The sequence below is a fragment of the Amia ocellicauda genome, chromosome 8, assembly GCF_036373705.1.
Source record: "Amia ocellicauda isolate fAmiCal2 chromosome 8, fAmiCal2.hap1, whole genome shotgun sequence".
Taxonomy (NCBI): Eukaryota; Metazoa; Chordata; class Actinopteri; order Amiiformes; family Amiidae; genus Amia; species Amia ocellicauda.
Window position 1 is genome coordinate 26,242,055 of NC_089857.1, and position 27,027 is coordinate 26,269,081.

Genomic DNA, 27,027 nt, shown 5'->3' on the forward strand with positions numbered 1-27,027 from the left:
CCTGCATAAGGAATGTCAAGCCAAAGCCTTATTTCAAACCTAAATCTAAAACGCAGCATTCAAAATTTGCTTTAAAAACATATCGTATATCCATAGCGCCTATAATGGACTTCTTCTGGGTATCCTTTTGAGTTGTTTGTGTGCAGCACACACAATATAACATTAGACTTTTAGATTCTCTAATAAAACATGTGGCTTGTAAACTATTCTGTATATATTACACTGTGCAAATTACATGTCTGCTCATTTTCCTAAGTGCATAAAGAGAGGCTGCATGGGAAATGATTACTCTAGTGCCATATCACTACCAGTCAAACCTAACAAAGGGTGGGGTTCAATACTCCCTTAGGAATGTATCAGCTCACTGCCATGGCACCAGAAGTGTTGACGTGATTTTTAAAGACACTGGAAATGTAGCAGACACCCCCAATTGCAAATTAATCATAATAATTAAATAGACCTCTCCTTTATTTGGCCTACTTATCTGTTAGCTGTAGTTTTTATTGGTAATCAAATTGTAGGTCATAATGCAAATTAATCACTTACATGAACAGCCAGTGTAATTGTCTAAACAAGCTTCAAAACAGCCCAGTTTGCCAGTATTATAAAAGAAGGAATACATCTTAAAAACAATGTTGTGTACACTTCTAGTTATAACAGGTCTTGATTAAGACAGCTTAGGATATTCCATGACACTATATCAGGTTCAGTCATTAAAATGTAGATGGTACGACTCATCTTGCTCCGGGCCTGAAATATACATTTACATGTTGTTGTTGTTGTTTTGTATTTTAAGGAATCCAAATGGATGCTAATTTGTTGTTTCATTGAATTGTGCTTTATAAAAAGCTGCACATGTACAGCCAAATCTGAATCTCTAGTTCCCTCACAGACCCATAGCAAATGTAAAGACAAACATATCTTTTGTAGGTTACTTTCAGTAATGAAGCTGATTTCAAAGAAAAAGCTGACACAAAGAGACTGTACATTTTCACATATTATTTGTAATTTTATTTAATCCAAAAGATCATTTTATTTAAGACCAGATTTTTTGTTTCTTTTTTGTTTTTCTTTTTTTGTAACCTCCCAGCGACATCTTTAGAGCACTTAACAAATGTATTTTATTTTACAGAAACACTTCAGGAATTTAAGCAATGCCAACTAGCATAAATACAATTACAAGTGTTAAATAAAATAAAAATAAAAAACATCAATATAAACACAACATAAATAACTTTATTTTGGAATCAAATTGAATTACAGTTTTACATGTTATTGCACTAAAAGCATACAGTTGATTTATTTTGCTCTACGCTTTTGAGACACTCAGAAACGTCTCTCTTTCCTTCCTTTTATTCGATTTCATAAAGAAAAAATTTAGAATATTGCAATTTCCATGTATGTGTTAAAATTTAAATAAGAGCATTAGTAAGAGCATACATTATTGCTTATGGTGCACTTTTAGTCTTGCACATTCTTGAAACATACTTATTTTAGAGTAAATTAACCCGTTACAAGTAAATGAACATCAAACGTTTCTAAATTACATTTATTACTCCAAAGAAGAAGAACTTCTCCCATCGATTTAAATACTTTTGTTTCTAATAAGAGTTTATTATTATTGGCTCCCAGTAGCATAAGACAGCAGCACACTTCAGAAGACCCAGAATAAAATGTGAAAGTGAGCAATATTTATAACTGAAGTCAAAATGCATAACTGGATTAAAGCCACGTAGAAGAATAACCTAGTCACTAGCTTATTATAGAGTATAATTCAGGTAACTTTATACTTTATGAAAGGGATCTGAGAACAGTTATCCATCACCACCCCTCATTACTTCCCTTTGTACAGCTTAACATTGAGTGAAATGGAAGTAGGAATTACACCGCAAGAAGAAAAAACATGTATATAATATGCTGAGCATCTTACATATTTACTCATATAGTACCAAACCTGAGGAACTACAACAATTATTACAGAGATCGTGAGTACGTGTGTGCTGTTACAGTGATGAGAAATCCATACAATCCATAGTAATGAATTGGGAACTCTTCCTAGAGAACTTCAAAAGACACCAAAACAACCTGCAAACAAAAAACACTAAGACCACCATCAAGGCTTATCATCAAACTGGGAACTAGTGTAATCTTTTTAATGTAATGTTAATTTAAACCCTATAGTATAGCACCCCAATACCTAGCCTTGATTATGGTGTGATACAATTGTTTTTTTACATTTAAAACATATAACTTCATGGTAACCTATACCTTTAAACATGTAAATAATAGAACTGATCAATGTTTAAATAATGGTCTATGGAACTTTGCTTACAGATTGTTTTAATGGAACACATGCACTAATTATTTTGCATCAAGGTCTTGAGTTCTTACATGGAAGTACAATTTTACAATATTTTTCAATTGAAAAGGAATGTGGTCTAGATCATTGGACAGCAACAGGTGATTAAAGCAGCTACCATCAGACTCAAGACTGATAAACATACACCATACATAATGTACAACTGAGACACAAACGTAATAAATACAAATAATGCAAAATAAAACCATAAAATACATATTTTTCACAGAGGTAAACTGCACAAGTCGGCCAAATATGACCTGCAAATTATTCAAACTATTGAAACAGTTTGTTACTGCTCTCAGTAACTCTTAAGCTCCACAGTATATTACTGCAAAAGGGTATCACTATTTTCCTATTCTTAGATTCCAGAAGTGTCCTTTGTCAAGCTCAAGACATTTAAGTAAAGAGATTAATTAAAACAAAGTCCACATTGCCAATTTATTACTATCAAACTACTTTTGATTTCAACAGATTACAGCCATTGTCATTAGTGTCCCAACCACTTGATGTGTACAAATTCCAAGGTGTTGGTCCAGTCTACTCAATATAAGTAAAATAAATGACGTATGTATTAGGACTAAGTTAAAAAAATTAAAGTAGTGTTTTGCAGAGGCATAATTTCACTAAATGGGGGTTGGTGTGTTAGTGTGTGAAGGCAAAAGGAGGTTCACCTTGAATGCCACAGGTGCTGGGGGGAGTGGGTTAGGAGTTCTGGTGGCTAAATGATATTTGTGCCACCCAGTCATATCATGCGTGTCACTCAGGAACTTTACAAAAACACTTAGGAGTGTGGGTGCAGTGAACAAAACATTTGTAAGCCCCTTTGTCCTTAAAGTCTTCCTATTTTTCACTCTACATCGCCATTAGGGCCTTGAGTGAGCTCATTGGGGGGCAGCTGCCCTATTCGACAACATCCTGCCCCACCCAAATGACAGCCCAGGTGTCTTGCAATAATAAAGATAGCTCTAAATCAAATTAAGTTGTTCTATCCAGTGAAATATGGATAATGTGTCATTGTATCATCTCAAAGCAGGATAAAGGATACATTGTTCTCTACAGAAGACTAGCAATGCTAGACCGATGCTGTTGTTTAGTCACTTTCCACAGCTAATACTTCTGGCCAGCAGGTGTCTTCCTTGCATACTCCTTGTCTTTGCATAAATAAATTAAAAGACACAGGGAATAATCATTATGAGTGAGTATACACCAGTGAAGAAGCTTAAAAAGAATGTGTGATCACTTGGCTGGATTGAACCACACTAAATATTCACTGATTTGACCAAGGAAAAATGTGCTATGCAACAGATGATGGTGACAGGGTTGCTGTTTGCCAAGGAGTGCTCTTAAGTCTATATAGGGTCTGGAAAGGAAAGTGAAGCATTTTATTATCTGCTACCGCATGGTGAAGCTGCAGAGAAGGGTCTTGCTTGTTAATACAAGGGATTCATTATAGTTTAAGCTTAACTTCATTAAATGTACTTAGAAGTAAATGCCTAGTAACCAAAGAGCCTGATTAGAAATGATGCAATGCTGTGGAAAAACAGAAACATCAAAATAGGATATGTGTGTAGGTCAAAGTTTCAATTTTGTCTGGGCCAAATACACTCACCTAAAGGATTATTAGGAACACCTGTTCAATTTCTCATTAATGCAATTATCTAACCAACCAATCACATGGCAGTTGCTTCAATGCATTTAGGGGTGTGGTCCTGGTCAAGACAATCTCCTGAACTCCAAACTGAATGTCTGAATGGGAAAGAAAGGTGATTTAAGCAATTTTGAGCGTGGCATGGTTGTTGGTGCCAGACAGGCCGGTCTGAGTATTTCACAACCTGCTCAGTTACTGGGATTTTCACGCACAACCATTTCTAGGGTTTACAAAGAATGGTGTGAAAAGGGAAAAACATCCAGTATGCGGCAGTCCTGTGGGCGAAAATGCCTTGTTGATGCTAGAGGTCAGGGGAGAATGGGCCGACTGATTCAAGCTGATAGAAGAGCAACTTTGACTGAAATAACCACTCGTTACAACCGAGGTATGCAGCAAAGCATTTGTGAAGCCACAACACGTACAACCTTGAGGCGGATGGGCTACAACAGCAGAAGACCCCACCGGGTACCACTCATCTCCACTACAAATAGGAAAAAGAGGCTACAATTTGCACAAGCTCACCAAAATTGGACAGTTGAAGACTGGAAAAATGTTGCCTGGTCTGATGAGTCTCGATTTCTGTTGAGACATTCAGATGGTAGAGTCAGAATTTGGCGTAAACAGAATGAGAACATGGATCCATCATGCCTTGTTACCACTGTGCAGGCTGGTGGTGGTGGTGTAATGGTGTGGGGGATGTTTTCTTGGCACACTTTAGGCCCCTTAGTGCCAATTGGGCATCGTTTAAATGCCACGGCCTACCTCAGCATTGTTTCTGACCATGTCCATCCCTTTATGACCACCATGTACCCATCCTCTGATGGCTACTTCCAGCAGGATAATGCACCATGTCACAACGGTCGAATCATTTCAAATTGGTTTCTTGAACATGACAATGAGTTCACTGTACTAAACCGGCCCCCACAGTCACCAGATCTCAACCCAATAGAGCATCTTTGGGATGCGGTGGAACGGGAGCTTCGTGCCCTGGATGTGCATCCCACAAATCTCCATCAACTGCAAGATGCTATCCTATCAATATGGGCCAACATTTCTAAAGAATGCTTTCAGCACCTTGTTGAATCAATGTAGTATGGTGTTCCTAATAATCCTTTAGGTGAGTGTATATATATATATATATATATATATATACACACACACACACACACACACACACAGTACCGGTCAAAAGTTTTAGAACACCTACATTTTTCCAGTTTTTATTGAAATGTACGCAGTTTAATATCTCAATGTATTCTTTCTACAATAGTAATCAAATATTGTTCGGAAAGTTCTTCCCAACACTGTTGCAGACATTCCCACAAATGTGTTGCACTTGTAGGTTGCTTTTTCTTTCACCCTTCTATCCAGTTCATTCCATGTTTTGGGTCATTATCTTGCTGTAGGATGAACCCCTGACCAACTAGGAGTATTTCAGAGGGTATTGCATGGCGCTGCAAAATGCTGTGGTAGCTGTTTTGGTTCAAGGTGCCACTTACTCTGTGCAAGTCGCCCACTCTGGATGCAGCAAAAGAGCCCCAGACCATCACCTCCTCCATGTTTGACAGTTGGTGTCACACACTGAGGAACCATCCTTTCACCAAAAACCCTGCGTGATGAACCGAAAATGTCAAATTTTGATTAATCGGTCCATAAGACCTTCTTCCAGTCTTCAGTAGTCCACTTGCGGTGCTTCATCACCCAGGCAAGCCTCTTTTTCTTATTTTGCCATCTTAGCAAGCTGTTGACTCTCAGAAACTTCTCTTCTGATTCTGTTGTGGCTTTGGGTCTGCCAGACCTCTTCCTGTCATAGAGTTTCCAAGTGCCTTTTGATGGTGTATGAAACTGTACTTAATAACTGTGCTTAAATTTCAATAAAAACTGGAAGAATGTTCTAGAACTTTTTACTTTTTTTTTTTTTTTTTTTTTTTACTTTTTTGCTATTGTATATATGTAAATATGTGTTCCTATAACCACTGTATATTTGTTACTGTTATAAAAGTAGCACCAAAAGCATAAAACTATATGCACCTACACCTTTAAGAATAGATTGATAATTCTTTGGAATTCGCTTCCTAAACAGTAAATATCTGTGCAGGATTTTGACTAGAAAAAAACAGCACAAACCCCTCACTGGGCCATCACCCTCAGCAGCACTCCTTTGACAACCTGATATCCAATATCAATCATGAACACTCATGGCATCTGTTTAGACCTTTAGTGTACTGTACTGTACTTACCTTATCAAACTGAATTGGTTTCTGAAGATTCCACATTCACAGCTAAGCTGTCTTTCTCTTCAGTTGGGATTGTGTTCAATTTTTCAATTTCTCCAGATTTGTCTTCTTTCCTCTTTCTCCGTTTATGACACAGCTTACGTCGACTTGAAGGTAAAGAAAATAAAAATACAGTAAATTTGCTTACCTGTACCAGGGGTGGAACTTTCATTTCAAAAGGGAGGGAGGACATTCAGTGAAAGTGTCCCAACCTCTTTCAAAAAGTAGGGGAGAAATTCCCACATTTCAAAAATTACACCTCTGATCTGTACAGATTGCCACCTGTATGTTCGTTTCACTTTCTGATGATTTAGAAACACCTGCATTTCAACTAAAGGTCTTCAACATTCCTTGTCATACATCCTGGATTGATCTAAATCTCTAGATTTGACTGTAGAGGTGATTTGCATTTCTGATATAAAGCCCCCTTCTTCTGCGGGAATGATAAGAAATTAGATGTTTAGTACTGTGGGTGGGCTCTGACCATGGTATGTTGTCTATGTAATTATAAATGTAGGCACATTACTCTGTTCAGTGGCAGAATAAAACATGAGAGAAGGGAATACATATTTATGACAGTTTGGAGTTAGACGTGCAATACATTACTATTAATTTTCTTACAAAAAATCAGTGCCTACCCACAATGAAACCAATGCGGGTTGCGTTGCAGGCAAGTCTGAAGCTGTTCGGGGTTGAGATACGCATTTCCATTATCATAAACAGATCTAGAGAGTTGGCCAGTGGTATGGGGCAAGCTGACACAGATTATATTTATGTTGTGGACACAGATATGTCGTTCAACATTAATTCCATAGAATATTTGTTTGCATAATGGCCTTTTTCCAAAGACATTTCCAAGACAGGCTTTTACTTGTAGTATCACGTTATATTTACAAAACATTCTAATCTCTTTTAAACATTACCTGTGTTTCAGTAATGATACATTGCAGATATTACTGTTATGGGATTTATAAAACTGCCATTGAGAAGTTAAAAGGGATGAATTTCAGATTCACCTGGTATAAGATAATAATTGGGTTGATGTCTTTGTTGCAAAGAGGTATTGTTTGGAGGATACATGAAACATAATACATAATATTTTATATGCTGCTAGGGAGTATTAAATGACCTGCATGAAGTTTGAGAAATTACTTTTCAAACAGCTCCTTATTTTGAAAATCACCCTGTAAATGTTTTACAACACATTAATAAAGTTTAAGAGAAGATCAATCAATATGGTAATACTCCACAAATAAGTCACCTTTTCCTTTGTTACAGTCTTGGGAGTTGTATGTAAAATCTTGTGTACCTCAATAAAAAAATTGGCACTGATTTTGTAAGAATCAACTTTTTTTAGTCAAAAATAACCCCAAACTGTGTTGAACTGTAGGTGATCAATCATTCTCTATTTGCCAGATTCATGTGCCTTATTTTGTGACGTTACTGGTCTTGCTATTTGGGATATATAAATAATAATATTATTTTTCAATATATGCTATTATTATTAATATTGCTGACAATGCTTTCTGAAATGCATACAAAACATGAACATTCAGAAAAAACATGTAAACAAAGTTTAGCATGTCTAGAGTTTAAACTTGTATAGAAAAGTTATGCTGGCTTTCAAACATTTGAAACGAAAAAGCTTTTTTTACATGTCTTTCTGAATGTTTATGTTTTTTGTATGCATTTCAGAAAGCAGTGTCAGAAATATTTGGAAAAAAAGCAATACTATTTCAATATATGCAATCTTTACCTCCCAAATTATACTATGACAAGAAAGTAATTTAAAGTGTGTTCAAGTTAGGGGGCATCAATCCATGAAATAATGAATATGAATAGAATGCATTTAATCACAATATTAATTTCAATCCTGTTAGACCATTACCAAAAGAAAATGGTAAATTGGAATTATACTTACTGTACACAGATGCATATAAAAATGATGAGAAGTAACACAAATACCAATGCTGTAATCACACAGATAATTATGATCTGCTTTCGTTCACCTATATAAAAGAAAACTCGCATTTCGCATCTAGATCCAGTATATCCATGTTCACATCTGCAAAAACAAAAACAAAAACAAACAGATCAGTAGAGTTGCTTGAAAATACTTCAAAACACACTCAGTGATAAGCAAGTCAGACAGATGCTTTTATTTTATGTTTGTGAGCTTTCTCAACAAGATTTATGGGACTATATTATCACATTTAATGCATATCAATCTGTCACTAGATACCATTGAAACTGCTGAAACCAGATCCAGAACACTGTTAAAATCTTAGAGACCTAAGGGCATTGATAGTCTCTGATATGGCAAGTTTCATATGCAGTGTTGCTCTTTGTGGGAGGTGGCACAAGAAAACTCACATGCATGCTGGCTGCTGTTCTTCCTTCACGTAGCGGCACATCCCATTAATGCAGTAATGCGTGTATTCCTTTGGACACTTAGAAAAGTGGCCACTCCATTTTTCAGCCTCGGTGAGATTTGCATCTACCAAAAAATGAAGTTGAAGGGAAAGGAAAACAATCAAATGGGAAGAGACTGTCAAACATGCAGCATTTGTAATTGCTCAAATACAGTGCATCAGCAGCTTAACAATCATATTAATGCCTCTAATAATATCTTTCTTCTTTGATCTTATAGATTACTAATTTAGGAAACTTAGACCCCCAGATCAGCGATGCCCAGTAACACCGCCTCTTGCCTGCTTATCTCCTTTACAGAGTCTCTAGGGCATTGACTACTGCATTATTCTTCTCTAAAATAACCTAAAAATAATAATTGTTCATGTCTTGGTATTGTAGTTTCCTTAGTCCATCTTTGATATGTTCTCTTAGCACATCATCTCTTTTGCAGGTAACACCAGCAAATCTTCTTTCATCTTCCCATCTGTATAGCTCATTTTGTCCATATTTGGTCTGTTCTTCTTGCAATGTGTCCAGGCTCATTGCCATTTTAACATCTTGACTTTTTCACTTGCAGTTAGGTCCATAAATATTTGGACAGTGACACAATTGTCATCATTTTGGCTCTGTGCGTCACCACAATGGATTTGAAAGGAAACAGTTGATCTAAGCGTAGACTATCATCTTTAATTTGAGGGTAGTTACATCCAAATTGGGTGAACGGTGTAGGAATTACACCTATTTTTATATGTGGTTCCCCCAATTTTAGGGGCTCAAAAGTATTTGGACAATCTAACATAATCATGAAAGCAATATTGTCCCATTTTATATCAAAAATACATTAAATATATAGGATCTTTGTTTAATGCAACTAAAATATGCCATTACATATTTCAAGTTTTACAGCTGTATAATACAAAACATATGTTAATGATAAATAATACATGAGGACAAATGTATTTAATGCATTTAAGATGTGGGCTTCTCTCAGAATATCTCCATGGAAATGGACACAGTGGAATTTCAGCTTTTGCCTCTATAAACTCCAGAGTCAGTTCTCAAGCAACAAGGGCTCCAATGTTAGTTAATTCCCATTTCCTCCACAAACATTGTTTCCAGTCACTAATATGGTGGTTTTTTTCATAGCGTTGTTTGTCAGGTACAGTGCCTGTACACTTTGTGTTGCCTTATAGCCTGGAATAAAAATTGATAAAAATAGTTTTTTTCTTTTTTCCATTTATCTATACATCCTACCACACAACTTCCAAGTTAAAAACTATTCTAGAAATTTACACAAATTCAATAAAAATTAAAACTGAAATAGCTTGCTTGGATAAGTAGGTTGCGCTTGTAATAGCAATCCTAAATTAGCTCAGGTGTAAGCAATCGCCTTCAATATCACGCTCACAAGTTAAGTGGCTTCCACCTATGTTAAATTTAAGTGATTCAGATGATTTCAGTATACATTCAGAAGTTCTTGTAGGCTCCCTCTGCTGGGTAGTGTATTTCTAAGAAAATTCTTAACCATAAGCACCAAGGAGCTTAGAAAAGAACTCCAGGACAAAGTTGTTGAAATGCACAGATCAGGGGATTGGTATTAAAACATTTAAAAGGCCTTGAATATCCTGTGGAACACAGTCAAGATGATTATTAAGTGGAAGGTGTATGGCACTACCAAGACCCTGCCAAGACCAAGCAAGATGGAAACTGATCAGATGTCAACTTTGCAAGACCTACTGGCTTTTATGACCATGTGACAACAATATCCCAAACACTCCACAAATCTGGCCTGTATGGTAGCGTGGCTAGAAAGAAGCCATTACTTAAGAAAGCCCACATGAAACACTCAAGAGATTCTGTAGCCATGTGGCAAAATATTTTGTGTTCTGACAAATCTAAAATTGAACTTTTTGGCCTAAATGCAGTGTTACATTTGGCACAAACCCATAGAACACCATCCCTACTGTGAAGTATTGTGATGGCAGCATTATGTTATGCAGATGTTTCTCATTGGCAGGGCCTTGAGCACTTGTAAGGATAGAATACAAAACGTACAGAAATGTCCTTGAGTTTACACAAGCATTACACAATTCAAATTAAGCAATAATACAAAGTACAATTTAAAAATTACAAAAATGCAGAAGTACAGTTAATATAAAATACAAAGCATACATCCAAGAGGTGATAAGTCCAGACATGATACAGTAAAGTCCTAGGTATGAGCTAATGGGAGGGGGCATGTGAGAAATCACAGTAAAACAAAAGTAGATCTAACAATGTATAAATAGCAGGAGCATAAGGAAGCATACTCTGAACAGATGGATCTTGAATAATTGGCAGAAGGTGGTCAGGAACTCTGCTGTCCTGACCTCAGTGGGAAGGTCCTTCCACCACTTACGCGCAAGGGTTGAAAAGGAGCGGGCTCTGGAGGAAGGGGAGCCGAGAGATGGATCCAAAGGTAGCTTGGTGCAGTCTGGTCAACACAACGGTAATAAGAGTCAAAGTCTTGAACTGGATGTAAGCTGAGATCAGTAGCTTGTGAAGGGAGCGGAGTAATAGAGTTGCATGTGCGAATCAGGGCAGAGAGAACACCAGACGAGCAGACGAGTTCTGGATGAGCTGGAGTGGGTGAGAAGAAGTCACAGGCAGGCCAGCCAGGAGGGAGTTAGAGTAATACAGATGGGAGAGAATCAGGGTCTGGACAAGTAGCTGAGTCGAGTAATATGTGTGGAAGCGGCTGATTCGGCGTATGTTGTTCATGAAGAATCAGCAGGTGCGTGTCAGCATGGAGAGTAGGAGAAAGCAGGATCGAGGGTGACCTAGATTCTTAGCATAGGAAGAAGGGAAAGTGTCGTAGATTCTAAAGGAATTGAGATGGAGACATCAGCAAAAGTTGAGGAGAAGGAGGAATAGAAGAGATCAAATATAGAGAGGATGAGCTGGAAGTGATGCAAGTGCATCCAGAAGGAAATTACCGACAGACAAAAAGAGCTGCGAGATTGGATAAGGGGTTCAGAAGAGGAAAAAGAGAGGAAGATCTGGGTGTCATCTGCATAGAAATGGTAGGAGTAACCATGGGATGCGATGAGGGGGCCCAGAGAGCATGTGTAGGGAGAGAACAGGAGGGGGCCCACAGCAGAGGCTTGAAGCACACGTGAGGCGAGGTTACAGTGTGGATGAAAATCCATGCCATATGAATTGGGGTAGGAGGAGAACCAGGCGAGAGCCGTTCCAGAGGGAAATGATTAACATGGAAAAGTATAAAAGTCCTTCCTATCATGCTATTGCTCTGCTCTATTGATTAACAGTGTAAGAAGTAGATGGCTTGACAGGGTATGCATTAGCTGCCTAAATTTCTCCCATGCTAGTATGAGGGTCATAGCAATTAGTCAAATGGATTTATATATTTTTTCTACTTGAATACGTATGGAAACCTGAGATACCGAGTTGGACCAAAATATTCTGTGATGGGTTATTTTCTTTACCCGAGTTGCACACTTTAAAGGGATACACATTTCTTCAGATAGTATGATGATATAAGATGATGTAATCTTCTGCAAACCTAAGTAAATGGTTTGAAACTGACACGACTACTAATGGGAAGCCAGCGCACTGAAAGCAGAATAGATGTAACCTGATCAAGATGTTTCATGTGCAGCTTGGGTGACATCATTTTGAAGAGGCTATAATTTCTAAACTAAGGATGTGGTGAGGCCTGTATAAGGAGAATTATCATGACAAATTGTAAGGGATACTAGCTGGTATTCTATATCTGAGTGCTTAAGACTAGACAGTTTACAATCAACACAGCTTCTTAAAACTATCTTATTTAACATGTCTCTGGCTTCTTTGCTACCTAGCCACATTGTTGAAGCACATTTTCAGAGATCCTTCAAAAAAGGAAAGCAAGATTCTGAGAATCGGCTCCTGTTGTTAGTAATATTTCTTGCACTTAATATTGTATATAAAAACCTATGTTCTTAGTGTGGTATGTATTTAATCAGCTATTACACCATGCCCCATTGTCAGGTCCCATTTGAATCAGGTCTAACTACCAAATGCTTGTAAGTCCTCAATAACACCTCATGAATACAGCAAGACCTGAAATATTTCTCTAAAGATCCAGGTGAATCCTCATTGGTAATTTGTTCATTTCCAGGTGCTTCTACTTCATTAAACCTAGAGATTTGATTACAATTTTGCATTACTTTTAACTTCATTTCACAACCTGTCCAGGTTAATATTTGACTAATGATGCAATTCTCTCACACACCATTAAAACAAAAAAGTTACATTTCCCATGTCACAAGTAGGGATCAATAATTTTAACAATGTTGTTCAGATAACAGTAGAAAATTATAATTATATTCCTTATCCAGAGCTTCTTAGAACTATTACAATATAGCACATTATTTGTACCCATTGATATAGCTGGGCTTTTACAGGAACAATCTCAGAAATGAAACAGAAGTGTCCCCCACATGGAATCGAACGCACAACCTTCCACTTCAGAGTGCAGAGCCCTAACCACTACGCCACACTGCAGCCAAAACAGTGATAAAATGCCACCTATAGTGTTCTATTGGTTTCTGTTTGTGAACTGCTTGATGAGTTCGAATCACAAATATTTTATTGGATTGAGCTGAGGTCTGAAGATTGAGATGGCCAGTTTAGAGCATTTAGTTTGTGTGCAGTTAACCAAAAGTGTGCTGTTAACCAGACTTGGGGCTGGATTAAATCAAAACTTTGACCCACACGCTAATAGCAAACCTGTACATCATAGCGGTTACATTTATAATTAGAAGAAAGTGGCATCTTACTAAAAATGCAGCCACAACTGAGTATAGTTCTATAGTTTTCATTTAGCGGGTGAGTCAAAGTTTAGATTTAATCCAGCCCTTGGTCAAAATATATATATATAAACAAACAATACTATACTTACTATCGGAAATGTGTACATCTTCCGATTCTAAGTAGGGCCTTTATCTGCCATCAGACATACATTCACAACATTAAAAGGATGTGACCTTCCCATGTTGACTGTGAAAACAAGGATATTGATTTACAGAAGCTTGTGAACTTTCCCCTCCTGACTTGTGAGATTTCTTTATTTTAATAAAATCAGACACTGCTCAGTTCATGCATAAAGCTATGTTCTTTCCAACGTAATAGATTACTTATCAAGAAGTAATACCGCCCTGGTATTTTTTACTCTGAAGGAAAGCCGCTGTTCGTCTAGACAGTGCAAAGTGTACATAAGACTACAAGTATGCTGTGTTAGGCAGGACCAGTTTTGTTCTGTATTCAACTAACATCACAAGACTTTTTTTTTTTTTTTTTGTATATGCTTTAGTGTTGTTTCTTAATTTAAACAGCTCTTTTAAAAATAGTAATAATGATGATGACGATTATTATTATTACAATTTCTAATATTTAAATCTATGAAGTAATGGGTAATACGGGAATCCCAAATTCAATGTGATGAGTACTTGTTGAGATGGTTGGTTGCATTTTCATTTTTGCCAGATAGACAGCATTTCTGGACCATGTGCTTTGCATGTGAATTGTTTACATATCTAATGTGTGTTATATGCATTACTAATGCCTTTATTTTAGATTAATAAAAAGTTACTTCGCAATTGTTAAACCTAGGCTATACTAAGTGTTCTTTGTCTTTCTAATATTTAAATTGATTATTAATGCATTTTCAATGTAAAAATAAGTTGAGGAAAAATAGATAGATATAAAATATTTTAAATATACATGTAAACAAAGAATAAAAGGTTTCAGCTTGGAAAATTGTTTCACAATGCACTAGCAACCTTTGGATCAAATGGTAGAGTTTAACACTGTTACCACACCATCCAGATTAAGGTTCAGTCTGCAGATGGTTAAATTATGCTATCTAATTACTTCAGGTGTTGGGTAAATATATTTTACATTGATATATAAACAAACACACACATAAAAAGGAGTTACTGGAAAGATTATTTCCTCTTCAAAAACTGTTCAGGTGTTTCTTCAGAAGAAAGTTATGCCATGACCTGAATAGGGATTTGATACAACTGCACCACAGCAGACAACATGACGGTAGAACAAAGTAATTACTGACGTACTAGCCAACAGAAAAAAAATTATAATAATTTAAATGTATGGTTGGATAACCAGAAAAAACACATCTCTTCATCAAGCAAGAAAACAAAGGGGGTTCAAAAGAAAATGAACAGACCAGTAAATCAATTAAAACCTGCACCTCTGTAAGCCTGTTTACTTCCTACAAATAATTTAAAACATAATAAAATAATAACATTGAAAGACCATTTGGATCCCAGAGGTACTTGTATAGTGAGGGCACTACAATAACAATATTTGCTATTGTAATATGAAGAGAAATCTTTTAAGGCAACCTGAAACCTTTTGAAGTGATCTCTCACTGTACTGCATGTCAACACAGTTACAATGGCTAAAAGCAAACCCTACTCATGCCTATTGTAAATTATTCTACTACTTTATTCACTGTTCTATAGCATGGAAACAAAAACTAAATTAAATAGAAAAGCTTAAAGCATCTTCTGAGGTTTCAATGAAAGCTTAAATAGCAGTTAAACCCAAACAGGCTTAAGTATGTTACTCAATGCTATAAATAAATAAATACAATAACATTCTGGTCTGATGCACTTGGATATTTGGAGGCACTGATATATAATATACAAAAGACAATGCTGTGAATCAATGTATGTATTAATTTATATGCATATACTGCTTAATATAAGTAATTCATTTTAGAGGCTATATATGCTATAACAATTATGTTGAGTTGAAATTAGTTATTGCAGTTTGTAACTTTTTATCACCTGTTTTTTGTGTAGGGCTATGTATTATCTGAGGCCTTCTGCGTTACCTGGCATGAAGAGGATTAAAGAAGTAAGTAAGTGATTTGTGTATTTAAAATTGAATTAAAAAAATCTTCTGAACTTATTTCACACAACAGATTTATTTGGTAAGCAACATTTCAAACATCATTATCACCTGTGCAGTTGTTTCCCTGGTGACTGCAGGGCATACTTCTTCTCTCTGGCTCTTTGGTCACATTCCAGTCTGCATGTGCATATTTGCATAAGGCTAAACCTAAAGAACACAAACAAAGCAGCGGTAACGCACAACCTGAAGGAATCAAGTGCAATCCAAGTGAACAGGTACGGTTGCTATTTTTCAAGAAAGCACTGGCAATACATTGCAGAGCGATTTCTATTTATAAAATAATTTCATCAGTAATATACAAATAAATATAAACAGGTATATTGTTTACTTTAATTGTCATTAAGCAATAAATGTTTATTGAATATTGAGATACTAAGAATGACAATATTGCTGATTGTATATTGACTTTCATATCACTGCATTCCTAAAGCATAAGTGTAAGTGAACAAAATATCTCTGTAATTGTAATCAAATTTGACCTCAGTAAAGCAAAACAGCATACAAATATGAGAACTGCTGTGACTGATTACAGTTCAGCACACTTCAACTGTGAGCATGTAGCACAAATGAGAAATTTAATATGTTTCCACAGTGGGCAGTGGGATGATGCCCTGTTAGAGATTGCAAAGCTGTCTAAAGAAGTGCCAAAAGGTGGTAAGAGATGGTGTAGTCCTGATGCTCCTTGAGAATTGGTTCTGCTCTGGGGTGGGGTGGGGTGGGGGGGGTGCGTTGGTGGGGGTCATTCAAGTAGATCAAGATATGTGTTGTATCGAGTGTGTTAATAAAAAACTATTACTCATTTGTTTGTGTGTTTTCTGGGAGGGGTATAGTATAAAACAGATTGACCTGGCCTTGAGAAGATAGGACGTTTTCACATGAATATGTTTTCAAAGTGTATCTGGCTCTGTCAACAGGTGAATGAGTTTCTTTAACTATTTCCCACAGTGCTGACTGACACATACAAAAGCATATTGTACTTCCTCAGTTATAACAGTCAACCCTAGTCAGCAGTATCATTTCCAGAATGCACTGTCTGGCACTGAAATCATTGGCTTGTGGATCACTAGTTGTATTCACTAATTTCTCCTGAATGCACACATAGGAGAAGATTACATATCTACTGTTGAGATCCATGCATGCTAGTATTCCACAATAAATCCTAATAGGCCTAAATAGTATTTAGTATAAAAATGGGGAAGGTACAGATGAGTGAGCTAACATTTACAACATAAAACACTTACAATACTAAAAATAGTTCACTTATCTTAACCGAGAGTTGTAAGCATTTTAGTTTTTATTATTAGGCGTGATGGATTTCTTGAGATTACATTAGCCTAATTTATAGACAGATTATGTAAGAGTTATCACATCTCCACTGCCATTACAAAATAACTGTATTCTATTATAATAGTAATAAAAGTATACTGTTGTATTTCAAAACTCTGTGGAACTGCACTCATATTATGAAGCTCACATGATCAGATTGGTTACCAGCTTTTTATTAAGTGGCATTTGAACAGAGACATTCCAATCATAAACTTTTGCTCACAACATATAATTAGGTCTCTTCAGTGACATTTGCTCCTAATTGTAAACAATATTTAAGTAACATTATTATAGATTATTGGTTTGACCATTTATTTCCCTTAACGGATCATTTACTGCTGCAATCACCCTTCTAGAATGACAAACATTAGTATTTAGAATGTCTTGAGTCAATAAACCACTATGAAAAGATCACTATGTATGACTTTTGCAGTTCTCATAGCTGGCCTGAGAAGTAACATGCCATTCCTCCTCCCACAGCGCAAATTGTAGCACAGCATGAAAGAATGGCCTCTGGGGTCTCTTCACAATTAAATGTTAATTCTACAGGTGTTCTATAGAACTGAAATCTGGACTCAAGAAATTAAATGTCTTCATGTTATTCTCTTTGAACCACTGTGCCATACTGTCATCTTTGCGAGTTGTCATTAATGTGTGTCTACTATAGACGAGCGCTGTCAACAGAACACTGGCAACACACTTTTGTGCAATATGACAATAAGATTTGGCAATCATGGTACCCTTCCAAAAAAAACCTACATAACTCATAACCTTTAATACAATCTAATAATAGAATTTTAGTTTTGTAAACTGCATTTTAGTTTATGATGGCTCTTGGTTATAATGGCATAAAATGCCCTATAATAAAATAATTACATGAAGTCCACATATTGATCTCTGTCTATTTCTGCTATGTAATACACACTACACAATGATATCTCAGACACGGACATGCTAATTGATTTAGCAAGCCATAATGTTTTATTTGTTTTGTTTTTAACGCTTTCATATACAGGTTCTGGCATGCCTATATTTATGAGCAGTCACTGGTTCACAAATTGCACGAATATATTGTTTAAGTGTATGGTATTTTAAATATGTAGATCGGGTTAAAATATCATACACAACGTAATAACATTTGAATGCTCTTCTCTCAGAGTTGTTTGCATCATTTGCATTCTTTCCAACATAGCAGATCCCTGGGTGAGTGATTCCCCCATACTGACCTCATTTCAACCCCTGCTTCCAGTCAGTCCGCTTACTATTTTAAGACATATTCATGAGTTAAACTGCTGCGTTACAGAGTAGTTGGCATTCATTATTTTCGGAAGCCTGATTTAACCAGAATTAAAATGAGTGCGTTAACCTGCAGTCTCGGAAAGGAGCTATCTTTCCTGAGTTCTGCATCAGGAAGGGGATCACAGCATACTGGGTACTATAGTAAGTAAGTGACTGCAATTCATAATACGATGAAATAAATAAAAACATATTATAAGTAATTGAAAGTCTCGCAGATTCAACACATTGCACGACTGTTATGCTCGGGGGAGAAGAAACAGGTGTATACATCACAGCGCCACTACTTTTCAATACATTGTGAATTCAAACCAGAAGGACACGTTGTATACACGTCTTATTCTATATAAAGAAACGTTCAGTCCTACCTGCTATTATAACAAACAAGAATTTACGATGCTTTAACATGTCCACAGTCCTTAAATCCAGAAGTCTACCGAATATCGTGTTTTTCTTCAGTTTTCTTTATGTATCTTGTAAAGATCAAAGACACGCAGCAGCCGATTGATCAAAGCTGCCGAATGCCAGCGCTCCGTCCGTGTGTCACTTTCACTACAGACACAGGAAGTGATTGAGACTTTTCAGGTGTTGCTCAAAAAGCACCTTTCTGACCTTCAAAAAAAGCCACTGAGCGAAACATCCAGCTCTCTCGTCTTACATCGTCCTGCAAATAACCTGAAAATTGATAGTTTGGGAGTACCTCAGCGTCGGTAAGGGGGTAGTGTCGAAACTACGTAGGCTTTCCAGAAACAGGAGCTTGATTTACGGGACATACGGATGCGCTCAAAAAAGCGACATGTTGTTGTGTTGTGCACATTCAGAGCATGATGACGTTAAACAGATGAAAGAGGATTACAGGAATTTGATCCATTCGTGTAATCATTAAAACCAAATCTAATCTATAATCACGTTTCTATTAATCGTCTAAAATGCATTACCAACAATTATAACTTATTATACCTTATTCTATGGAGTCTTCAGAAAACTATTTAAGATTAATTTAAAATAATCTTATATGTAACTTTAGTTTGTTTTTAAAGAAATGTACCAAAACATGTTATCTTTACTCAAATGTATATACATTACCCTAACTGCTTGAACATTTTATACATATAATTGATTGAGTTAGGCTTCCTGGGAAAACTGGGACAAAATATTGAAAATAAGTAATAGTACTGAAGTTGTATTGTCTCTTTCATGTCCCAAGAAATAATAATTTAAATAAATCATAACAAAACAAAAAAATCACTTCTACATTAGAGCTCACAGCGGTCATGTGACCCTTCCAGCCCTTGTGTCCCCGGGTGCATGTGTCCCTGCTGATCTGGAAAAGCTCCTCTGGTTTGATGTGGTCGATGCCTTTCATGATTTTGAAGACTTGAATCAAGTCCCCACGTAGTCTCCTCTGTTCCAGGGTGAAAAGGTTCAGTTCCTCAGTCTCTCAGTAGGACATTCCCTTCAGACCTGGAATAAGTCTGGTTGCTCTCCTCTGAACTGCCTCTAGAGCAGCGATATCTTTCTTGAAGTGTGGAGCCCAGAACTGTACACAGTATCCAGATGAGTTCAAACTAGTGCATTGTACAGTCTGAACATCACTGCCCTTGTTTTAAATTCTACACTTTTGATAATATACCCTAACAGTCTGTTTGCCTTTTTTATTTCTTCCCCACATTGTTTGGATGGAGAAAGTGAGGGGTCCATGTAGACTCCTAGGTCTTTCTCATGCATTACTTCATCTAGTTCTATTCCTCACATAGTGTCATTATAGTGGACATGTTTATTACCTGCATGTATTACCTTGCACATTGAATTTCATCTGCCAGGTGTCGGCCCACAACTGAATATTATCTAAGTCCCTCTGAATAGCCTGTGCTGCTGAGATTGTATATGCTGAGCCACCTATTTTATTATTATCTGCAAATTTGACAAGTTTGCTAACTATCCCAGAGTCCAGATCATTAATATAGATTAGAAAAAGCAAAGGCACTAATACTGATCCCTGTGGAACTCCACTAACAACCTCACTCTAGTTAGAAGCAACTCCTCTAATCAACACCCTGTGTTTCACTGTCACTACATGACGAATAATCTGTTGGAATGTGTTCAGCCATTAGTCTTGCTACCTCCTCAGCACTTATTTTATGTCCTTGCCATGAAGCCCTGCAGATATGTATAGAATTAAAATATGTATGAAACTGAAATAACATCTGAAGTTCAAATATATACTGTTATATCCCTAATTCTACATACAGGAAATGAGTTATCAAAATTGTGTTCTACATGCATGGTGGTTACTGTGTAAAACCACCTGTTTGTTTTTCCTACAGCCAAACAAAAAATAAAAACTTATGAAAAATTATGACACATAGACTTCGGATTATCTCTTGAATGTATTTCTAGGGTGTCCATTGTGGCACATAAACACTACACCGAAGTCTGATCCTGGAATGGCCCACACTTGCCTGGATAGTTTGTCCTTGTGTCTTAGCTGCCTTGGTAGAGCCTGGCTACTGCTGTTCAACTGCCACTCCCACTTAAATGCATTTCTGGATGTGCCACTGTGGAACTCACGAAAAAAACTATTACAAAAAAATCAGACCAGGAGTTACTAGTATGCTCTGTAATAGGTGACTTTTAATTGGCTCAGATTCCACCCTTCTGAGTGCCACCCACATCTGCCTGAAGCTGTTTTGATGCTGTCATGCATCTGCTATGGCTGCCTGTGGAACTTGATTTCAGGTCAAGTACAGCTCTCTACTGGCAGGACCTCATAAAGAAAATGTTATCCCACTGCTGCTCCTCCATCCTCACATTGCAGTTAATCATACCCCTCAGACACACCCCATTGTGTATCTCAGACATCTGTGGTGAACCACTCCCCTTTCCCAAGTGTACACTAAGGCCCTACACTCAGAAACTAGTCTTGTTTTTATAGTGGGTCTATAACTCAGGGGGGTTGGGTTGCAAGGAGGGTATAATTTTAACCCAAATTTGACTGGAGGAAGCTAAATCAATGTTGGGACCCCTGGACACCTCACTGATGTCTTCTCTGACTGCTTGAAGGTGGGTGGGGGACAAATAAGCAATTTTGCAGCTCTTCTTTCTTCATACTAATTATATTTCTTTAAAACTGTGATTTTGGAGTTCAACAAGTGAGCTGTATGGCCTATCTTTCTCTGTGTATTTTGATTAGATTGTAGGTTCAAATTGCATATGCTACACTTCCACAGCATTTGGATCTCAAACCACATCTCTCTCTCTTCCAGCAACATTTTGCATTATGGGGTATTTCCAGTAATTTACCTGTCCACTTCCATGAACTACATGAGTCCTCCAAAACACACACGTTACCAAAGCTATTTTTCACACTGCAAGTCCAGAATGTCTACAGCACAGCTATTACATCAATCTGAGATTTGATTCAGCTACAAAAAATCTGAATTTGCAGTACAATAACTGGAGTAACCACATGGGGTATGTCCAGTTGACCTCGAACCACCTCAGCATTGCTTGGCCAAATGCATACCACCCCTGAACATTAGCATTTATTTATTTATTTATTTATTTATTTATTTATTAGCAGAGCAAAATATAAGCACAATACAAAGTGCAAAAATACAGTGCAGTATTCTGCAATCTGTCTGGACTTTTATCTGGTACACGACTTGAGAGCCTCCCAACATATTTAGCTATTAAGGGCATCCTGCTTTGAAATGTCTTCCAAGGTGGTAAATGTGTCTTCTTGAGTCATCCCGACTGCAGTACAGTTAATAGATGTTCCCCATCCATATTTGTAAGGCTGTTCTTGGATTGCATGTTTTCATACCTGGTGATTCATCTTATATTTATCTTTACCACTCCATCCCATTGCTAAATTACATTGTGGCCAAACCTTATTAACATAAATAAATTATTAATATATTAACAGCAGGTTAAATGATGGTATGAACTCTGTTGGTCCATATATATTATAGATGCCATTAATTTCCAACTTTTGGCTTTTATTCATATTTACTCATATTCATATTTCTTCTTCTCTCTTCTCTGGTGCAGAAACAGAAACCTTAGACCACAAGGATATGATTTTGGACATCTTTTCCACAGAGCTTCTCTTTCCCACATGGTCTCCTAACAGAATATAGACAGCTTTTATTTGTAATCTAAAGGTCAACAATTCTGTTTTGATTCCTCTGCAAAGTGTTGAACAGGTAGCTGCCATCTCTTCCAGTAATGTTTGTAATGTGATGGAAGCAGTGCAATCAGAGACAGAAACAGCCTTTGACTCAGTAATGTGGGTAGGATTGTGGCTCTCTCAGTTGCAGGTATATCATATCCTGTTTTTTCTTCTTTTGGCTCAGACATACTGTGAAATCCTTATACTTGGCCACTGCACAAATTGGCAACAGGTCAAGCTGATTTGGCACCTTTAAGTTTGGCAGATTCACTCAAGTAAACGTAAATCTCACAGTCAACAGGAAATATGCATGCAAAGAATATAAGTATATACATAACTAAATTTATATAGTTTCCATAATACTGGTATTTATACTTATCTGTTCATAATACTGGTAATTACATTTAATCTGTGTGACACAAAACAAGGCAAACCACCCCACTTAAAGGGTTCATATAAATCTACACATATAATATTAAATCATTTTCCTTCCTTGTCAGCTTCTCCAAATGATTTAATATGACTGGATTGTTTTCCAAGAACATACAGTACTGTGCAAAAGTCTTAGGCAGGTGTGAAAAATGCTGTAAAGTAAGAATGCTTTCAAAAATAGACATGTTAATAGATTATATTTATCAATTAAGAAAATGCAAAGTGAGTGAACAGAAGAAAAATCTACATCAAATCAATATCTGGTGTGACCACCCTTTGCCTTAAAAACAGCATCTATTCTGCCAGGTTCACTTGCACACAGTTTTTGAAGGAACTCGGCAGGTAGGTTGGCTCAAACATCTTGGAGAACTAACCACAGTTCTTCTGTGGATTTAGGCAGCCTCAGTTGCTTCTCTCTCTCATCATGTAATCCCAGACAGACTCGATGATGTTGAGATCAGGGCTCTGTGGGGGCCATGCCATCACTTCCAGGACTCCTTGTTCTTCTTTACGCTGAAGATAGTTCTTAATGACTGTTGCTGTATGTTTGGGGTCATTGTCATGCTACAGAATAAATTTGGGGACTATACCCTGATGGTACTGCATGATGGATAAGTATCTGCCTGTACTTCTTAGCATTGAGGAGACCATTCATTCTGACCAAATCGCCAACTCCATTTGCAGAAATGCAGCCCCAAACTTGCAAGGAACCTCCACCATGCTTCACTGTTGCCTGCAGACACTCATTTGTGTGCTGCTCTCCAGCCCTTCGGCAAACAAACTGCCTTCTGCTACAGCCAAATATTTCAAATTTTGACTCATCAGTCCAGAGCACCTGCTGCCATTTTTCTGCACCCCAGTTCCTGTGTTTTCGTGCATAGTTGAATCGCTTGGCCTTGTTGCCACGTCAGAGGTATGGCTTTTTGGCCACAAGTCTTCCATGAAGGCCACTTCTGACCAGACTTCTCCAGACAGTAGATGGGTGTACCAGGGTCCCACTGTTTTCTGCCAATTCTGAGCTGATGGCACTGCTGGACATCTTCCGATTGTGAAGGGAAGTAAGCATGATGTGTCTTTCATCTGCTGCAGTAAGTTCCCTTGGCTGACCACTGCATCAACGGTCCTCAACATTGCCTGTTTGTTTGTGCTTCTTCAAAAGAGTTTGGACAGCACATCTGTAAACCCCTGTCTACCTTGAAATGTCTGCCTGGGAGAGACCTTGCTGATGCAGTATAACTACCTTGTGTCTTGTTGCTGTGCTCAGTCTTGCCATGGTGTATGACTTTTGACAGTAAACTGTCTTCAGCAACCTCACCTTGTTAGCTGAGTTTGGCTGTTCCTCAGCCAGTTTTATTCCTCCTACACAGCTGTTTCTTTTTCAGTTAATGATTGTGTTTCAACCTACATATTGATTTGATGATCATTAGCACCTGTTTGGTATAATTGTTTAATCATACACCTGACTATATTCCTACAAAATCACTGACTTTGTGCAAGTGTACCTAGAAGAACTGATGCTGTTTTGAAGGCAAAGGGTGGTCAAACCAAATATGGATTTGATTTATATTTTTCTTCTGTTCACTCACTTTGCATTTAGTTAATTGATAAATATAATCTATTTTTACCTGCCTAAAACTTTTGCACAGGGCTGTATAATTTTGAAATTATTTGTAAATCAAAATATTTCAGTGTCAAGAGTGTTACCTTGTAGCGAGCACCAACACAACTGATCTGATAATACAGCCCTTTAGGAACATAAATACCATATTCCTGATTATTGAGTAACACCACGCCAAGCTGTGGAAATCCTTGCTGATCAGACCCCAGTAATACTCATATTGTGTGCCACAGCTTAGAAAATCCTGTTCACTGTCAGCTATGATAGTACCCAGATTCAAAACAGTGCTATCTGGGCAATGGAACCCAAGCTGCTTTGGGTTCCATGTACTGAGCCAATCAGGAGCCATGTAAGACTTTAAACAATAATATCTCCTTCTGAAGATGTGCCAGACCCACCAAATCCCCAAGCCAGGCCGTCTTTCATTCAATCCGTATACCACTTATGGTTAAATATTAACAGCCCACAAAACCCATCTGATACACATCAAGCCAGCACACACTAATTGCACATTCACTTGCCAGACAGAAACAAACAACACTCACCCACCCTGCTCTTGCCGTCCCCCTGGTATTGCCACAACACTAATATAGTAGTTTCCCCTTAGGCAAAAAAAGTTTAAGCATGACAACGGATCTCTCACACATTTTTATTATGACAGTTCTGCTCCTCCACTTACATGTGAGTTTGTTGTAGGGACAGAAACCAGCCTTCCAAATGCAAACAACCTTATTAATAATAAAATATGTGAAGGTTTATTTAAATATCACAGAGAGTGCTTAAACTCCTTATACGTATATAGGGTAATGCTGGAGATTGATAAAATAGTCCTCCTGTTGGTTTTGAATGGAAAGGGCATTCAGATAATTAATGTCACTGTTAAAAGACGAAAAGATAATAATAATAATAATAATAATAATAATAATAATAATAATAATGATAAATCGTATTACTATTTTTGTTATTATTATATTAATTACTATGAATATCATTTTTTAGTAGTACTAGATATACAACTGTCAACACTCAACCCTTCCCCCATTCATAGGCTGTTAGTCTACATAAACCCTATGCTATGCTATAACCCTATGGTTCTTAATTACTCCTGCTAAGTTTAGTAAGTGCCTTACATGTGTATTTGTCTGAATCACTGAATGATAAAGCAAAAAATAAAACCTGATGGGTTTCATACTCAAAGGATTCAGTATTATTTCTAAAATGAATAGAATATAACAATAAAAAGGTTGGAGATTGGTTCTATTTTGGGACTGACAAATATGACATGAGAGAAATGTAGAAACATATGATCCTGACTTCACGGTGTATATTCATTGAGTCAGTCACCACATTTTAGCTTTGTGTACCAGGCCTAAATGTTGTGCAGCACAGGAATTCACAATGTACAGATCACTAAATGGTAGGAGTGCTAAAAAATAAAGAAAGATTTTTTAGAATTACATCAATTGCACGAATTCAGTGCTCCAATTGAAGGGGAACAGCCTTCCCTTGTTTACAGAAAGGTACAAATATTTCCCCTTGTTAGACTAGGGCTCAGACTGAGGGTGTGAAACTGCATTCTATTTGGTAACAAATAAATACAATCCTAATCCTTATTATGTGATGTATAAAAGGATGAAGAAAACAAAAAAGCATATGTATGTATATTACAGGTGTATTGCAGTGCCAACTAATTTTGTAGATGTGTTGTAATTTAGATGTTCCAGATTTATATAATTTGATAATTGCGGGACAGTAACAAACATTGGTTTCTTACCTAACTGAAGAAGTCAAATAGTTTCAGTATGTCTCTAAAGACTTTTCTATTGAAAAAGTAAGGTAAGCAAAACCTGTATAAAATATAATGGAAATAATGGAAATTCATGTGAAAAGATTATTCTTATTGATTTAATCTCACAATCCTAAAGTTAACTATGCTTAAAATAAAACGTTTGTCAGTAACTCGACTGTAGACTAGAATTTAAGAAGAGTTTTGTTTTATTTAGATCAGTATACCTGCCAGATTTGTCTCTCTAAACTGATTCTTAATTCTAAAGTGATTGTATTTCTTCACATGTTCCAAGTATGTATGTTGCATGGTACGATACATACACTGAGTGGCCACTTTATTGGGTACACTTCCATGAAATAGATTATGCAGTCATTGTTCAGACGATGCTATCGCAAGCAGATAGGCAGGTAGCTAGGGATTCTGTGTGTGTGCAATTCAGCAGGAGAATGGGCAAGACAAAAGATTTAAGCATCTTTGAACAGGGAACGACAGTTGGCATCACACACACCAACCGGTATGTTAGAAACAGTTTGTCACAAAACATTGTCAAGGATGTATAGAGTATGTTCCACCCTATATAAAACATCCAGCCAATGGCAGTCCTGTGGTCAGAAACAGCTTATTGATTAAAGAGGCCGACAGAGGGTGACACAACTTGAATTTGAGTAACAAAAATATGAGCTTTGCCGATACCATTAAATTAGTAATAACCT

The 27,027-nt window shown here is 37.0% G+C and overlaps 1 protein-coding gene across 1 annotated transcript; it reads right to left on the reverse strand.

Moving 5' to 3' along the window:
* Positions 1–979: 979 nt before the first annotated feature.
* btc (betacellulin, epidermal growth factor family member) lies at positions 980–19,054 on the reverse strand. Its single transcript, XM_066710840.1, has 6 exons — positions 18,670–19,054; positions 15,728–15,826; positions 8,660–8,783; positions 8,208–8,351; positions 6,251–6,393; positions 980–3,513 (listed from the first exon to the last, which is right to left on the reverse strand). Exons 1-5 carry the CDS (start codon positions 18,707–18,709, stop codon positions 6,255–6,257), a joined length of 546 nt encoding a protein of 181 aa, XP_066566937.1. The 5' UTR covers positions 18,710–19,054; the 3' UTR covers positions 980–3,513; positions 6,251–6,254.
* Positions 19,055–27,027: the final 7,973 nt, after the last annotated feature.

Excerpts from the sequence above, each read along its gene's own strand:
- btc (XM_066710840.1), bottom strand. The coding sequence starts at position 18,709 with ATGTTAAAGCATCGTAAATTCTTGTTTGTTATAATAGCAG. Across the intron at positions 8,784-15,727 it reads CCAGGGAAACAACTGCACAG|ATGCAAATCTCACCGAGGCT; the intron begins GTGATAATGATG and ends ATTTTTTGGTAG. Across the intron at positions 6,394-8,207 it reads TTTATATGCATCTGTGTACA|TCGACGTAAGCTGTGTCATA; the intron begins GTAAGTATAATT and ends TTTACCTTCAAG.